The sequence below is a fragment of the Muntiacus reevesi genome, chromosome 15 (genome assembly GCF_963930625.1).
Source record: "Muntiacus reevesi chromosome 15, mMunRee1.1, whole genome shotgun sequence".
NCBI classification, from domain to species: Eukaryota; Metazoa; Chordata; class Mammalia; order Artiodactyla; family Cervidae; genus Muntiacus; species Muntiacus reevesi.
This window is the reverse complement of record NC_089263.1, coordinates 13,917,688-13,935,340: the sequence shown is the minus strand read 5'-3', so window position 1 is coordinate 13,935,340 and position 17,653 is coordinate 13,917,688. Positions and strand designations below refer to the sequence as shown.

The window sequence follows — 17,653 nt, the reverse complement described above, 5'->3', positions numbered from 1 at the left end:
AAGCGTCAACCCTTTCCTGGGTACCCTTTTCTTTTCCCTCTTCCTAGAAACCGTTCTTCCCCTCCTAAGCGCCCGGAGGTCGGAGCTTTAGGTCCCCGCCCCGCGAGGGAGCCTCCGCACGCCACCTCGGCGCCGGGAGTTCCCCTTGCAGTACCACCCAGTGTCCGCGGCGGCGCCCCGCGCTCCGCAGCGCCTTCTAGGGGCCGGGCACGGCCTTCGTGGCATCCGGAGCACCCGCTCCCTGACTCCGCCAAGGACTCCCCCTCTCCCGCGTGCTTCCCGTGCCTCTCCCAAGCCTCGGTGGGGGTCCGGGCTCTGCGCCCCCAGGCCGGTATCTTCGCGCCTTCCCCGGGGGCGCACGGGCGGCGCGGAGCGGCGGGGCGGGCGCGCGCAGCGGCGATCGAGGCCGGGGCCTCGCGTTAGAAGAAGCGGAGGCGAGGGCAGGCGCGGCCCGCGGGCCCCAGCCAGAGGGCGATGGCAGCGGCGGGCGTCCGCGGGCGGCGAGGCGGCGGCGGTGGCGGCGGGCGGCGAGAGGAGCCCCTGTGATTGGCACAGCCCGAGCCGGAGGAGGAGGCGAAGGGAGGGCGGAGGAGGAGGAGAGGAGGAGGCAGGGGGCGAGCGCGGCGGCGGCTGCGAGGAGCTGTGCCTTCCACCTCTCCAGCCCCGGCAGGACGGGGGCGGCCGCCGCGGGCCCGGGGCGGGGACAGCACGCAGCCTCGCCGCGCGCACCCCCGCCCGGCAGCGGCCCCGACACCCAGCGCGAGCGGGAAAGCGGCGGCGGCGGCGGGGGAAGGATGCAGGCGAAGAAGCCGGGCAGCTCGTCGGGCGGCGGCCGGAGCGGCGAGCTGCAGGGGGACGAGGCGCAGAGGAACAAGAAGAAGAAAAAGAAGGTGTCCTGCTTCTCCAACATCAAGATCTTCCTGGTGTCCGAGTGCGCCCTGATGCTGGCGCAGGGCACGGTGGGCGCCTACCTGGTGAGTCCCCCGTGCCAAGTCCGCCACGGGCCCCTTCCCCAACGCGGCTACCGGGTGCCGGCTAGCAGGAGGAGGGGGCAGCTCAGGCGCTGGGGGGCAGGCGGGCATGACCTCTGCCCGGCGACGAGGTTGGCGAGTGGTGCAGAGGCGGCCGCCGGGGGAGCTGCCGGCCCGGGCTGCTGGGCGAGCGGGGAGCCGGCGGGACCGTGGATGCCGGCAGGGGGCTGGGGGACCCGGGGAAGAGAGGCAGCGGGCAGGTGGGCGTGAAACCATCCCTCTCCCCCACCCCCTCTAAAAACAGCCAGAGGGTGAGTTCTGGAGCACCCCTGGAGGGGAAGGCATCGCTGTTTTCAGGTGACCTGCACAGGGAAAGAAAAGCCCCTTAGCATCTCGCGTCCTCTACTCCCCATTCTAGCCGCCTGGAGAACAAATCCATTATGCATCATTTCTCCCGGCGCTTTCTCCATCCGCCAATTACGGAGGGATTTAACAGTTTAGAGTAAAAGGCGCCCAAGTGTGGGGCCCTGATCCGAGCTGGGGCTGCAGGGGGAATATTCCCACTTCGTATCCCAATAACCATCATCTCTCAGCGTCTGGGATAAAGTTACAGTACCTGGAGAGCAGCTGTGAGTTTGTGTAGTTCTGCCGCCCACTCTTAGACCTGAATTCCCCACCGTGGTCTCTCTTGTACAAGGGGGTGTTGCGCCATGGTGCACCATGTACATGGATTTCATCTGCCTTCTTGAAAGGGGGTATCCATGTTCAAATGGCCAGGGGTGCATAATATATCAGACGAACCAGCTTGTAATGACTCAGCACTGGCAAATACCTACTTTACCCGCGGTCTCCTGCCCCGAGCAGGTGGTCCCAACTTGGGTTTCAGAGAATGCACTTCCAGATCGGAGGATGGTCTTGACTAAACAGGATTTTTCAGAGTGTATAGTGTTAAGGCGTTTCTTGACTATTGACCTGAAACTGAAATCAAATGTCATAGACTTTGAGTGTTAGTGAGCAAGTTTGATGGAGATAGAAGTGGACAAGATTTTGGCTGTTGAAGTGCCACATCCCCAGATAGAACCATGCTTTTCCCGATGGTCCCATTAATCCCTTCGGGGTGCAGTTAATGCAGGCCAGTTGCTGGTTGCGCTGTACCATTCCTCAACAGTCTCCTAAGACTTGGGGCTTGTTGTCAGAGGGAAGTACAAGCAGGCTAGATCTCTGGTGTGGGGTAAAGTCAGTGATGTGGTTACAAGAGAGGGCTGTTCAAACTCAGCTCGGTTCCCGGGGTGACAGACTTATAGGGCTTCTGAAAGTCAAATGCATTTTCTTTGCTCTGTGTCAGATGAGAGGCGTTTAGATCCCAGTTCCTGCCTGCATCTGTGATATGTATGCTGCTGGTAAGCCCTGTAGCCAAAAGCACATTTTCTTTTCCGTTTAGATTTTTGTTTTACAAAATGCACTTGTAGTTCGAACACACAGTTGCAGACAGTACCTGTGGCCTTTGCAGTTTTGGAATTTGGGAGTGACCCTGTCTTGGGGTGGGGGGGCGTGTCAGTGTATCAGAGTGTCCTTGGAGGAGTTTGACTGTTAAAATATTAAAATAGAGACATGTATTACTAAGACACAAATGCACAGTAATAAAAATACCTGTAGTTCTGTACTACAGCATATGCAAAGTATGTGATACCTAAACTGGGGCTGTGTTTATCAACAGCTGCCTCCAGTTTTTAACAGTTTGCCTCAAACCAATTTTGCTCAATAGAGTGAATTATTCATGTTCCATTTAATAGTGTCTAATGTTGGCAAAAACCGAATTTTTTGAAGTATACAGGGTGTTATGGGGTTTGGAATTTGTAGATACAGATCTGGAAGCTCACCATTTATAACTTATTTTACATCTAGGAAAAAAAAAGTTACCCAAAGAACTTTTCACGCCACGAATGATAAAGGCATGGGCCTAGTTTTAACTTGCAATGGTTTAAGGCTTTTGGAAGGAGATGAAGCTGGGCTTTGATCAAATGAGTGGCCTAAGCCCCTTTATGAAGTTAGAAAGCAGAGGGCTGGTGGATACTAGTGGCAGGGCTGGCACTGGGAGACAGGAAGTTGACTGTGATACCAGAATTGGTGAGGAGTTGAGTCCACCTGCTGGGGGCCTCTCGGCATTTCCAGCCTGGGCTGAGGGACAGCCTGGTTCGAGGCGTATGGTAACCGGAGTCAACAGGTGACTGGCAGAAAGCAGATGGAGGCGCAGGAAAGGAGTGGCTTAGGAAATTGGATTCATTATGATTACTAAGAGTGGAGGCGTCAGTTGCTTGGGACTCCACCTTACCCGGCTGATCGCAGCTCTCCGTTGCCCCCTGAACCTCATGAAGATAAATAGTTTGCTTGCCATGAATTGGATTGCGATGGCTTTTGCTCTTTCTGGCTGCTTGTGATTTTTTTCTTCATCTGCTGTTTGGAAGGTAGAATTAAAAGCTTGTCCTACTCTCAGTGTTGTGAGACTTCTTCATGGCTAGTTTGAGAAGGAAACGTTGTAGAAGGTTTGCCAGAAAGGCTTTCTTAGGAAACCTGAGAACCTGTGTTTGTAGGCGATCACACACACGGGGTCCAGGTGCAATAGGAACAATAGGTGATCATGCACACGGGGTCTGTGTGCACGGTGTATGTTCTCTGGGATCTTTACACTGTCAATCAGCCTGTCCCTCTGAGGAAACATTTTCAGATATGTGGTGAAGGGCACACTGGGAGCCCTGCTTACTTTCAGGAAGAGAAGGGTAACAGCAGATTCTCTGCCTATGATATTATTTCCTATTTGATTTCCAAATCCATGTCATAGTAACTGCCTTATTATTTCATCTTCCCAGGTGCCTTTTTTTTTTTTTTTTTTTAATATTCGGAGGCTTCATTTCACTTCTCCCTTTTCCTTCTGAAAAGACAGATAGATGACCTAGTGTCTTTGCTGAAGCTGTAGAACTTCCTGACTGTAGAAATGAAGCAGGAAGTCACCTGTGATTTGAGAAGCAACTTTGAAAAGCTGGACCCTGTGTGTGTGTGTGTGTCTGTGTCTGTTTTCCCTTAAGAACCTGCACATACTCAAGGTAGACCTGCATGGGAGAAAACCACCCATTGTTAAGCGAGGCAGGGGACAGGCAACTTTTGGCCCAGGGGTCGGGTTTCCTGGGCAGTGCAGACGGGCTGAGACCCTGATGCCTAGACTCGATGGTGATCATGATGTAGATAAGGTAACTCCAGTGCAACCCGGGCCAGCTGTGGATTCTGAAATCTCTTGCCCTTGCCAGTGTTTAACTGGAAATTATGCTGCAGATAAGCCAGCAGTCACAGGGATGGTCTCTTGTAGTCACTTAAGCCTCCTGACTGGCTAGGAGTTTTGGTTTTTTTCCCTGCCCAAGAAGAGGGGACCCATTCTGTTTGAACATCACTGTGTGCAAAAGAGAGAATGCGATTTAATTTTCCTCTCCTTGGGTCTTTGCTTCGGGTGGCTCCGGTCTGCATTGACCTACTTGCAAGGATGTAACATCTGTTTAAGTCTTGGGCTGTTAGGAGAAGACACAGGCATATGGAAGCTGCAGGGAGAGAAAGTTGTACTGTGTGCACTTGATGGTGTTTGGTGGAGACCCACTGGGATATTCCAGGCCGTTCACTGAGGGTAGCCCTGCCTACAGAGGTTGATGTGTGTTCTCAAATCACTGAGGACTGAAGTTGATAAGGATGTGTGCAGGAAATTAAAACCTCGGACACCTCTGGGCTCTTATGGATGAGATTCAATTACAAATGCATTTGAATTTCTTCAGGATGAAAACCTAAAAAGGCCAGTTTAGTCTCTGGGTGGGGCACACAGGAGGTTCCTGTGAACCAGGAGTGAGGATGGAGGATGTCCTTGTTTTTTTTTTTTTTTTTTTTTTTTTTTGCAGCTTGTTATTAAAATAATGTAGGATCTTCCTTGGCGGTCTGGTGCTTAGGACTCTGTGCTTCCACTGCAGGAGTCACAGGTTTGATCCCTGGTCGGGGAAGATCCTGCATCCCATGAAACAAGGCCAAAATAAAAATTTTAAAAATAGTTTATTTTTTATTGAAGTATACTTGATTTTTATTGAAGTATAGTTTATTGAAGTATAATCTAGCTTTTTAAAATTAATAGTTTTTTATTGAAGTACGGTTTCAGGAAGACAGCACAGTGATTCAGTTTTTCTATATATATATATATATATTCTTTTTCAGATTCTTTTCTGTTACAGGTTATTACAAAATATTGAGTATAGTTCCCTGTCTTGTACAGTAGTTTATCCCTGTTATTTATCTATTTTTTTATACAGTAGTGTGTGTCTACTTTAATCCCAGCTTCCTAATTTACCCTGCTTCCCCCCTTCCCCCTTTGGTTATCATAAGTTTGTTTCCTTTGACTGTGAGTCTCTGTTTTGTAAATAAGTTTTTTTTGTTTTTTTTTTTTTTTAGATTCCACATATACGGGATATCATATAGTATTTGACTTGTTGTTGAGTCGCTAAGTCGTGTCCTACTCTTTGTGACTTCATGGACTGCAGCACGCCAGGCTTCCCGGTCCTTCACTATCTCCCAGAGTTTGCCCAAACTCATGTCCATTGAGTCAGTGATGCCATCCAACCATCTCATCCTCCGTTGCCTGACTTGCTTCTCTGTATTTAGAGTTATGCAAAAACCAAGTCTGAGGTTTTGGTGACAACAGAAGGAGATGACTGAGTGTGTGAACAGGGTTCCATCTCACTGCTTTTGGTCACCTTTTTCCTAGGCCTGAGAACATTCAGTGAGCTTACAAGGTGAAGCAGCTGGATTTGTTCTATATATGTATTTTTTATTTCTAAAGCATTGTGAAGATTTTTTTTTTTTTGCATATCTAATCCAGAAGCAGACAGCTGAGAGACAATTTTTAAAGTCCTTGTCAAATTAGTATGATGACTAAGGCAACTGTAGTTTCCTTAATCAAATTATTTTACACACTTTTGGTTACTCAAAGTGACAAATTCCCTTTCATTTGCATAATTACTATATAGCCCCAGGTAGGAAAAAAAAAATTACCCTGATTTTTTTTTTCCCCCTTACAGCTTGGTTGAAAATGTTCAGCTAATAATCATTTAAGGGGAAAAAAATGTTTCCGACAATTCCTTTGAACTACCTTTGTGTATATACCTCAGTTTCTGTGGGGGTTTCCTCTTGTGTGTTTAGCAATCGAAGAAACGGAATTAGTTGTGAAGGGACCAAGAGCTGTTTCCTGAATTGGGTAACTCTCTGCACTTCAGTTTTAGGTACCTTCCGAAGAGGGCGACCCAGAGGCCTCTCTGCAGCGGCCCTGCCTTGCTGATCCATTTCTCAGCATTTAAGCTCACCTTCTTGCTGGCTGCCTGAACGGTGTCATTCTATCTGAAACTGCATACGTTTCCTCTTGTGCCAAGGCCACCTGGGCGAGAGTCTCTCTGTGACTTTCTCTTACTTTGCTTATTAAAGCAAGCTTGCTGGTGCTGTCTTGTCCAGGGACGGAGTTCACTTAGCAGACTGGCCAGGCATGAGTAAGTGTATTGTTACAAAAATGATGAGGTTACAGCTGCCTTCCCTATATAAGTAGGCCTGTAAAAAAAAGAAAAATAATTTCTGTGAATGTTGTTGGCTGGTTATAGAGAGAGAGAGAGCAGAGATTGGCACTGGTTTCAGGGTCTGTGCCAGGCCTCCTGCAGAGGCTGGTAGAGCCACAGGGACTCCTGCTGAGCTGCCCGTGGTTCTTGGAGTCCAGGGGGCTGGGCCTGCCTGGTGACCGTGGGCAGAGGAGTGTGTACGAGGTGCAGAGCCTCTGTTGCCGTGAATTTGACTCTAGATGGAGTGGCGTTTCTCCAGCACCTTACTTCCAAATTCACAGACACATTTCACTTGCACAGATTTAACTGCACACATCATGTGTTCCTGTGAAGTAGAGTCAAAATACCCATCGTCATGTCTCGTCACTTCTCACCTGGATTTTGTAGTTACTGTTTAGTCACTAAGTCACATCTGACTCTCTGTGACCCCATGGACTGTAGTTCACCAGGCTCCTCTGTCCATGGGATTTCCCAGGCGAGAATACTGGAGTGGGTTCCCATTTTCTTCTCCAGGGGATCCTCCCAGACCAGGGATTGAACATGCGTCTCCTGCATTAGCGGATGGGTTCTTTTTGACTGAGTCGCCAGGGAAGCACGGATTTTGTAGTACTGTGTGCTTAGTCACTCAGTCGTGTCTGACTCTTTGCGACCCCATGGACTGTAGTCCTCTAGGATCCTCTGTCCATCGAATTCTCCAGGCAAGAACTCTGGAGTGGGTTCCCATGCCCTCCTCTAGGGGATCTTCCCGACCCAGGGATGGAACCTAGGTCTCCCGCATTGCAGGCGGATTCTGTACTGTCTAAGCCACCATATTCTGTGCATTATCCATTTATATACATGTTCTTATACAGGGTAACATTCACCAGATACGGCATTCTGTCCTCTCTGAAATGCCTTTGGTAATCTGTAGGCCAGGAAGATAGCATCCTTGCTCTTTTAGTTTAGTTTTGCTTTCTGTTTCTCTAAGTCTGCAAAATAGATGAGACACAGGAAGCAGTGTCATCAGTGGTTTATGGAGTAAGTGAATTGACATGGTCCTAAGACACTTGCATTTGATGTGATCTGAGTGCTCAGGTGTTTCTGTGAGAAACAGTGTTGCTTAATGATACAAACTCTAAGTTAAATGGTTAAAATTCTCAGGTGGAGAACAGCAAGCACTCATGACAGCTGTGACTTATTGGCTGAGCATCAGAAAACCCAGGATTCATTCCTGGTTCTCCTCTTGCCAGCTCTGTGAGCTTAGGTTGATTACTTAACCTCTCTGTATATTGGTATTTGACTTTAAAACTCATAGTGTTTGTGTGAGTACTAACTCAGTCAGCATATATAAAGCACTTTGAACCCTAACATGTGGTGAATAGTCAATGAAAAGTGAGAGCGAAGTCACTCAGTCGTGTCCAACTCTTTTCGACCCTATGGGCCTTAGCCCACCAAGCTCCCCTGTCCATAGGGTTTTCCAGGCAAGAATACTGGAGTGGGTTGCCATTTTCTTCTCTAGGTGATCTTCCCGACCCAGGGATCAAACTCAGGTCTCCCACATTGTGGGCAGACTCTTTACCCTCTGAGCCACAAGGGAATCCTGAATAGTCAATAAATACTAGCTATTATTATTATTAATATAATATGGTTATACATATTTACATAAGAACTATGTAGCTCCAACCAATGAGAAATAAAATTATTTTGGTCAAACTTCTAATTTGGTTTAGTGTATCATACATTCAAATCATTTCCTGTTTTGCCGTGCATTTTGTCTGGGAGGTGAAAAGTTTTTAAAAGCAAGAGATAAGTACTAGTAAATACATTGCTAATTCTGTTCATTCCCTTATTATAAGTACAACAATCCATTTCATCTTGTTGCTGTTCAGTCGCTAAGTCATGTCCGATTCTTTGCGGCCCCATGAACTGCAACACACCAGGCTTCCTGTCCTTAACTATCTCCCAGAGTTTGCGCAAACTCATGTCCATTGAGTCGGTGATGCCATCCAACCATCTCATCCTCTGCCGCCCCATTCTCCTCCTCCTCTCTATCTTTCCCAGCATCAGGGTCTTGTCTAATGAGTTGGCTTTTCACATCAGGTGGCCAAAGTGTTGGAGATTCAGCTTCAGCTTTTTATGTTACAGATTCTATAAAAATTATTAGTCACATGGAAGAGAAATCCACTATAATAATGGTTCTGCGGGCCATTTACAGTCAGTGGGTACTTTGAGATGAACAGGGAAGGGACAGCACGTGTCCAACCGGGAGGACAGGTGCGTCTCTTTGGGAGGCCCTGAGGGTCTTTGCTCTGGTTTGTGGCCACAGGGTAGAGAAGATTGGGTAGGTCTTCTAGGTTTGTGGGCAGCTGAGAGGCAGGGAAGAGAACATTGGACTTAGAGTCAAAAAGACCTAGGTTTGAACCTGGACCTGTTCCTTGCTTGCTCCCAGTGACTTGACTTCTCTGAGCCTCAGTATTCCTATCTGAAAAGTGGGATGCTGAGAGAGCATACCTTACAGATGGTTGAGAGGCTGAAATTCAGGGACGCATGATAGAGTGCTTCTCGTAGGGTGCAGTGTTCAGTAGTTGCTTTACCAATAATGGCATGGCCCTACTCATTGACCTTGACACAGCAGACATCCCTTCCGGGGACCTGAGGGTGTGGGGTGTTGTGTGTGGCCTGGGCTTTATTTCCTTAATTGGAGATCCGTTTCTCCCGATGAAAAGTAGCCACGTTAAGGCTTCCTGGGGTGTCGGGAGGTGGACGGGGGGACATATGTTGTGGACAGATGCTCCCCTTCAGGCAGCCTTGTTCAAGATGTCCAGCCTCAGAGCTCAGCCCTGGCTGCAGGGAAGGGCTCGGGTCCCACTTAGCACCCACTGCCTTCACCTCAGTCCCTTTGCAGTTCTGAGCAATGATGCCAGAAGCTCAGCTTCTCTGCACACTGGCGCTGAATCAAATCTCAGAGTCAGAGTTTTGGGTGGAGTTAGAAGAGGATAGCTTTATAGTTTGCCAAGCCAAGGGGGCAGCAGTGGGCTAATGTTTTCATAACCATGTGTCCCAGCTTGGGGAAGACAGTGAGAAGTTTTACAGCAGTTGTTCAAAGAGGGCGTGATCAGCTCATGGACATTCTTCTAATGAATTGGTGGTTAGGAGTCAGTGTCATCAACCGTCCGGTCCAGCTGGTCTGGGGTCTGCGTGCTGGTGCAGCCTGCTGTCATCAATTATTAATTTCTCCCACCTGGAGGGGGTTTCAGGCTCTGTAGAATAGCTCAAAGATATGGGTGTGTGTATGCCTTGATGAGGAACCAGAATCTTGCCCCAAGACGTCTCTTGACTGTTTCTCCTGGGTCTCACATCCCCTTCCTTCCCTCATTAACAACTTCTTGAATCTGCCCTTTGGAACTCAGGCAAGGTCATGGAGACTCCATGAAGGTTGTTTCTTGTAATCAAAGAAATGGGGGACACAGAAAGGCCAGGAGCCCCACAGGACCCTGCTCGGTATCAGCAGACGCAGTTGTGGGCTGTTCCCTGATTTTGGTCCTTTTTGGTTTCTCGGAAGCAGGGCGAAGGAGATCCTGACACAGTCTTGCTGCCAGTTCGGTGGACGCGTCCGTAATAGTCTGCGGCTTGTGGGGGTTATACAGCAGGGTAGTTGCCACACGGCGCCTCTCTCCTCCCATCAGCAGTTTTTGCAGCATCTTCTCTCCCCCAGCCAGGTCAGTCCGGTCCTTGGGAAGGACAGGGCATGAACTGGGCCCTTCCCAGTCCAGCCAGTTGCAGTGTTTATTTTAGGTGAGTTCTTAGGGTCACCTTCAAATGCCACAGGCGTCACAAGAACACACGTGCTGAGGACCCCTGAGCCCCAAACCCTTTTGGCTCCCTGTTGGCCTCACTGAGGAAGGAACCTGTCAGCTTTCTAAAGCACTGAAGTTTCTGCAGCCACAATTGTGGACTGAGCAAGCACAGAGACTTCTTTCCGGGGGTTTCGTGACAACATGCAGAGCGGAAGTGGCCCGTGGCCCCCTGGATGTGGGCAGACTCTCTGTCATCGGCTCTTCCCAGCTTCTCTCTTTCAGTTCTTCTTTGTGGCTTGAGTCAAGCCCCTCTGAAAAGGGAAGCCCTTTCTGACAGACTGTTTAGTTGCTTGCTGTTTGGGAGAGATCATGGTAACCCAGCTACTTCGTAAATGACTGGACATTCCTCTCCAAACAGGAAAGAGTTATTTCCCTGGCTAAATTATGAGAGAGTTGGACATTAGCATTTTCTCATTTATCCCTTCCAGTCAACCCTCGTTGGAAACACTTGATGACAAGAGGCAACATAGGTTGCTGTGGGCCCTGCTGTTTGAAACAGGGGCAGCGGGGAGGTGTGGGCCCACTCTTGCCTTTGCCTTCATGATGATTTCTGCTGTAAATACCCTGACAATAGCTCTTCACTACCTCCTTCTTTTGGGAATGTCTTATCCCACCTGGCATCTTGAGTTACAGGTAACACAGTCAAAGAGGGTACTTCTGTAAGGAGAGGGTCTTACTTCTGGGTCAGCTTTGATTGAAATCTTTGCCATGAGCTGACTGTGGCCTCAGGCCCATCCAAGGAGACAGTGGTGGTCTCTTCTCAAGGATGTGGCAGAGGGTCCAAGCTGTGGGCAGTAGCAAGGGCCATTCAAAAACCCGAAGTGTGCTGCTTGCTTTTCTGTCTGTGCCTCTCTGTTCATGTCTATCCATCCACACTCTCTGTGGGAGTTCGGTATTGCGTGCAGATTCTAATTCGTCTGGCGAGTTGCCCTCTGGGACAGGTCTCTGGATAATGAACTTAGGTAACCCTCGAAACCACAAAGCCTGTGTGACTGTCACCTCTGAGCCACCTAAAGCTGTGTAGTGTTAGCAGAAATAGGAAGCTGAGCGGGCTTTTGACGGACAGTCCTGGGGGCTGTAATGGAATAATACAGAACAGAATAGCCAGTTCCTTCCAACATCTCTGTTCACACAACCACAGGAACGCGAGAAAGGTAGAAATGAGTCTTTTCACCTCCATTTCTACACGTGCAAGGTTGGGGAGGGAAAGCTGTGGCCAATCATGTTTTTCAATTAAAGACTATTGTAAAGTGTTCCTGCCAATGGTATTGTTTCCCACCCCCCCACCTTTGGAAAGGGCTTGTGTAAAATAGGCAGGCTGTTTCTAATTGTTGGCCCCCTCCCCACTTCTGGTTGCAATTCTCCATTCTCAGCTGATTGGAATGAGAAATTACCACGTTGAATATAAGCAAGTTGAAATTGGAAAGCCGCCCTCTAACTGATTATGTAAGCTTGAAAATACTGTACCTGAAATCTCATGTTTGAGAATTCCCTTAATGAAGATAAAAATCTCAAAGCAGCACGGACGCACCTGTTTTTATTATGTAAGACTCAATTATTGTGATGCAACCTGTGTAATAAAGAATGGTGTTGATTAGTTCAGCTCTCGGTTGACTTTTTGGGTCAGAGAATTATTTGAAGTAGACCCACAGAGCCGCTGAGAGCTCAGCCCCCAGGAAGTCGGCGCCCTGCTTCAGCACCAGCCCCCCCGCTTCTCTCCAGGGGTGCAAAGGCTTATTCTAGGTCTGTGGTCACTGCAGTTCTTAAGGTTGCAGGGAGCGGATGTCCATTAAGGTTGGCCTTGGAGATGGCTCATGCCATTCAGCGGAATGTTTGGGATGATCGCTGTTGATTAGAGAGGGCTTTATCTTTGGTCATTTCATTTCTTGAAGCACTGCCATCTTGGCACTTGGGATGTTGATGGCACGCGGGGAGGACTGTCTTGTTTGCTATAACGGGCGTGTGTTTCAATGTGGCTTGTGACATCATCTTCTTCTGAGAGCCATACACGAGGCGGGTATGTAGCACAGCACGCTACAGGGTCAATTTCAGATGCCCAGCCCCCTGAGTTATAGGTTATTTTGTGGCCGTGGTGGACACTGAAGAGAAAAAGACTTAAAGGGAATGAGACCAGTTGAAAGAGCCATAGAAGAGCCTCAGACAGACCTCCCTTGCAAAAAATGTAGGGTAAGACTCACAATGTATTATGTGGTATGTTGGGTGGCCTCCCCAGTGCTGGTAAAAGCTGTGTTGGTTCTGAGACTTAATGTGCCAACAACAGGTTTTTCAGCCAGACTGAGGGAGGATCTCTTTTGGAAACAAACAGCAACAAAAAAGATAAATTAGCGCCTTCCCTCTACCTTTGCTGGGAGTTCCCTGGCGGCTCAGGTGGTAAGGAATCTGCCTGCAGTACAGGAGACCCAGGTTCAATTCCTGGGTTGGGAAGATCCCCTGGAGAAGAGAGTGGCTACCCCCTCCAGTATTCTTGCCCAGATGATCCCAGGGACAGTGTAAGCCTGGTAGGCTACAGTCCATGGGGTCACAAAGAGTCGGACATGACTGAGCGACTAACACCCTCACTTTACCTTTGCCTGTGCAGTAGAGAGGCATATAAATAGATCAAAAAGTCCTCAAGCAGTTTTTTTTTTTAATTTATTTATTTTAATTGGACGCTGATTACTTTACAATATTGTAGTGGTTTTGCCATGCATTGACATGAATCAGCCATGGGTGTACATGTGTTCCCCATCCTGAACCCCCCTCTCACCTCCCTTCCCATCCCATCCCTCAGGGTCATCCCAGTGCACCAGCCCTGAGCGCCCTGTCTCATGCATTGAACCTGGACTGGCGATCTGTTTCACCCTTGATAATATACATGTTTCAATGCTCTTCTCTCAAATCATCCCACCCTCACCTTCTCCCACAGAGTCCAAAAGTCTGTTCTGTACATCTGTGTCTCTTTTTCTGTCTCGCATATAGGGTCATCATTACCATCTTTATAAATTCCATATATATGCGTTAGTATACTATATTGGTCTTTATCTTTCTGGCTTACTTCACTCTGTATAATAGGCTCCAGTTTCATCCACCTCATTAGAACTGATTCAAATGTATTCTTTTTAATGGTTGAGTAATGTTCCATTGTGTATAAGTACTACAGCTTTCTTATCCATTCGTCTGCTGATGGGCATCTAGGTTGCTTCCATGTCCTGGCTATTATAAACAGTGCTGCGATGAACATTGGGGTGCACGTATCTCTTTCAGATCTGGTTTCCTCAGTGTGTATGCCCAGCAGTGGGATTGCTGGGTCATGTGGCGGTTCTATTTCCAGTTTTTTAAGGAATGTCCACACTGCTCTCCATAGTGGCTGTACTAGTTTGCATTCCCACCAACAGTGTAAGAGGGTTCCCTTTTCTCCACACCCTTTCCAGAATTTATTACTTATAGACTTTTGGATAGCAGTCATTCTGACTGGCGTGAAATGGTACCTCATTGTGTTTTTGATTTGCATTTCTCTAATAATGAGTGATGTTGAGCATCTTTTCATGTGTTTGTTAGCCATCTGTATGTCTTCTTTGGAGAAATGCCTGTTTAGTTCTTTGGTCCATTTTTTGCTTGGGTCATTTATTTTTCTGGAATTGAGCTGCAGGCACACCTATGAACACCTAGTCTTTGACAAGGGAGGCAATAATATACAATGGAAAAAAGACAACCTCTTTAACAAATGGTGCTGGGAAAGCTGGTTAACCACTTGTAAAAGAATGAAACTAGAACACTTTGTAACACCGTACACAAAAATAAACTCAATGGATTAAAGATCTAAACGTAAGACCAGAAACTATAAAACTCCTAGAGGAAAACATAGGCAAAACATAAATCACAGCAGGATCCTCTATGACCCACCTCCCAGGATATTGGAAATAAAAGCAAAAATAAACAAATGGGACCTAATTAAACTTAAAAGCTTTTACACAATGAAGGAAGCTATAAGCAAGGTGAAAAGACAGCCTGCAGAATGGGGGAAAATAATAGCAGATGAAGCAACAAGGAATTAATCTTAAAAATATACAAACAACTCCTCGAGCAGTTTTGCAGCTTTGCCGGCTGCAGTTAGGGAGGTCTGCCTTGCTGTGGCTGGACTGAGTGGTGTGTGGAGCCAGCAGCCCTTGGGCTCAGTCCAAAGGCAGCCCGTGGAACTTGTGAAACGCACGGGTGGCCTGATGGTCTAATGAGCCTGTGTGCCTGTGTTCTGAGGTTGGCCATGGCCTGCGTGGGGAGCCCCGAACTTGCGTCTATGTGGAGAACTCTATGTTTGTGAGTTACTTGTATCTTCAGCAGAATCAGGGCCCAGAACTAAGTCACTTACCTAAATGTGCTCCAGAGCTGCCAACAGTAGCCAGCCGGCATGAGCAGGTAAACAGGACGAGTTTTATTTGGGGACATAATGGTTAGAAACATGTATAATTAAAAATAATGTTTTGGTGAATACTGGGGGTGGAAAACACTTGTTTCTCTCACTGCCTTTTAAAACATCCTTCTTCTTTTTTTCTTTTAAATAGAATTGCTTCCTGATAGGAAACACTACCTATCCTTAATCTAGTGAATAGATAAAAATATATGCATTTATATTTATCTGCCTTCTGACACTTTGGGTTTCCTTGGGGAATGTTTTTGTCACTTAGGAATAATAGTACCAAGGCAGCCAATTGAAAATAACCCCAGGGTCCTGGCACCCCAAGGCCATCAGGGAAACAATTCCACATGGCAAGGAAAACATTTTAGATCCTCCGCTTTAAGAAAGCTGAGAGTTCTCGCTGAGGTCTGTCGCCTTTCTGTCTGTGCCGGCTGAGAACAGTGAGGGTCACGGTGGTCAGCTGCTCTGTCGCCTCCTGCTCATTCATTCATTTTTATTCTGAACTCCCTGAGCTGGCCCCTGACACCAAAAGAACCAGGTTTCGCCATCCTGGCAGGATGTCACAGTTGGCTCTGTGAGACCCCCATGAGGGTGTGCTCCTGGGAGTCCAAACCCGGATCACTGCCAAGTGGGATTCTGTGCCAGGCTTATGCCACAGGCAACCTTCACAGCTTCATCCAGCTCTCCTGCTGGCTTCCCACTGTCCTTGTTCAGGGGTCAAGGCAGTGAGTCCTTACCTGCTACAGGCCCTAACAATCTAATCCCATCCTTCACCGCAGACTGCATGGTGATTGTTGCTGTCCGGGACCCATCCTGAGCTCTGTTATATCCAATCTAAGAGTGGGAGTGGAGGAGTGGGCCCCCTGTATTTATTTAAACCTTTCCTTCCGTGGGGCTCATCGGGAAGTAGGGTCTTTCTTGAACATTTTGGGCACCTCAGATGTTAGACCACCATCAGGTAATATTTTCTCCTTTAGATATAGAAAGATGTGATGTGTATTAAAGAGAAGGTGACCTTGACAGTTATCCTTGGGTGGGGAGCTGCACTTAGAAGTGGGAAGGTGGACGAATATAAATGCATTTATGTGGGTGTTTCTGAATGAAGGAACCAGGCGTGTTAAGTAGTCTCCTGGGACTGCTGTAACAAGTCATCACAAACTGAGTGGCTTCAAGCAACAGATTTCTTTACTCACGGTCCTGGGAGCCAGAAGTCTGAAATCAAGGTGACAGCAGGACTACACTTCCTCTGAGATGCTGGGAAGAATCCTCTCTTGCTTCTTCCTGCTTCTGGAGGTGGCCCTTGATGCCTGGTGTTTCCTAGCTTGCAGCTGTACCCGCTAATGTGTGACTCTGAGGTCACATGGTGTTTCTCCTCTGTGCGTCCCGCTCCTCCTCTTATAAGGTCGTAGTGGATGAGGCCCTTACCCGAATACCACATCTGACCTTAATTACATCTCTTAAGACTTCGTTTCCTAGTAAGGTCACATTCACAGATCCCAGGAGCTAGGTCTTCACCATTTTGTTGGGGGAGGTGAACCCATTAGTGCTTCCCAAGTGACTTAGTAATAAAGAATCTGCCTGCCAATGTAGGAGATGCAAGAGGCACAGGTTTGATCCCTGGGTTGGGAAGATCCCCTGGAGGAAGAAATGGCAACCCACTCCAGTACTCTTGCCTGGAAAGTTTCAGGGACAGAAGAGCCTGGTGGGCTACAGTCTGTGGGGTCACAAAGAGGCAGACATGACTGAGTGACTGAGCATGCATGCGCGTGCATGCGCGTGCGTGCACACACACACACACATACATTCAACCCATTATGCCAAGAAAGAAAAAGAGCAAAGGACCTGAAAACAGTCTGAACGTACAAAGGAAAAAAGAAAGAAAGAAAGAAAGAAAAGGACAAACTCTACCCTTTTTAGAGTTTGGGAGTAGGTAAGAAGATTATGGGATATTGGTTGGAGAGTTACTCTAACTGGGGAGCTCTGTCTTAGAAGAAATGCTGCCCTGTGACAATGCCTTGCTTGCTTTCTATGAGAAGACAGCCGTGTTTCTCTCTATGAGGGGCTGGTGTGGCCTATGGGAGTGGACCTGTTGGATTAATGAGTAGCTTTGAACACGTCTGTTCTGTATTCTGGGCATAACTGAATGCAGAGATTACATTAGATGATCACGTCATTTGATGAAGGGCAACGTGTGTTTTAAAAAGCCTAGAAATACATGCGCGTGAGCATTGTATGTGTATGGACGTTGTGTGGGGGTGTGTTTGTGTGCAGGCCACGTCCCCTGTCTCTTATACTTGGGACTTATTCACAACTGATAACATGTCTGACAGTCCGCTTCTCCTCCCTAAAGCCCAGTCTGATTTGGTGAGGCTGACAGACATCTTAGGGCTGTGCCAGCCAGTCTGAGATTTCGCCAGGTTCCTGTTCCGTGAGGACCAGACATCTGCCTTCTCACCTCATTCATCTCCGTGGTTTCTGGGTGGACGTGGGAGCTGCATGATTCTCGGAATTTCCCAGCACACGCTCCTTATAAAGACTTCAGCTCCGTCTCTGCCAAACTAATTAACTTGGACAACTTCCTTAAGTGCTATAAGCAATGTAGAGTTGAGTAAGGCGTATTCTTGGCCCTCATGGTGTTGATACGTTTTACTGGGGGAGATGGCGTGTTTTTCTAATGTTTTCATTAATTGCTCATTCATTAGACTCTGTTACGTCCCAGGCCAGGCAGTGGGGTCAACCCTCTCGGAGCCTGGAAGCTAGTCCAGGTGTGTTCACCCAGGGCGCTATGATCTCTGACCGTAGCAG

General features: G+C 48.0%; 1 protein-coding gene across 2 annotated transcripts in view; it reads left to right on the top strand.

The window, feature by feature from the left end:
• The first annotated feature begins 222 nt into the window (after window positions 1-222).
• Window positions 223-17,653, top strand: part of SLCO3A1 (solute carrier organic anion transporter family member 3A1) — a 366,445-nt gene continuing 349,014 nt past the window's right edge. For both annotated transcript variants that reach the window (XM_065906257.1, XM_065906256.1), the window contains exon 1: window positions 223-974. In XM_065906257.1, the coding sequence (XP_065762329.1) occupies window positions 795-974 (180 nt within the window). In that variant the 5' untranslated portion in view covers window positions 223-794. The remainder of the gene's footprint in view (window positions 975-17,653) is intronic.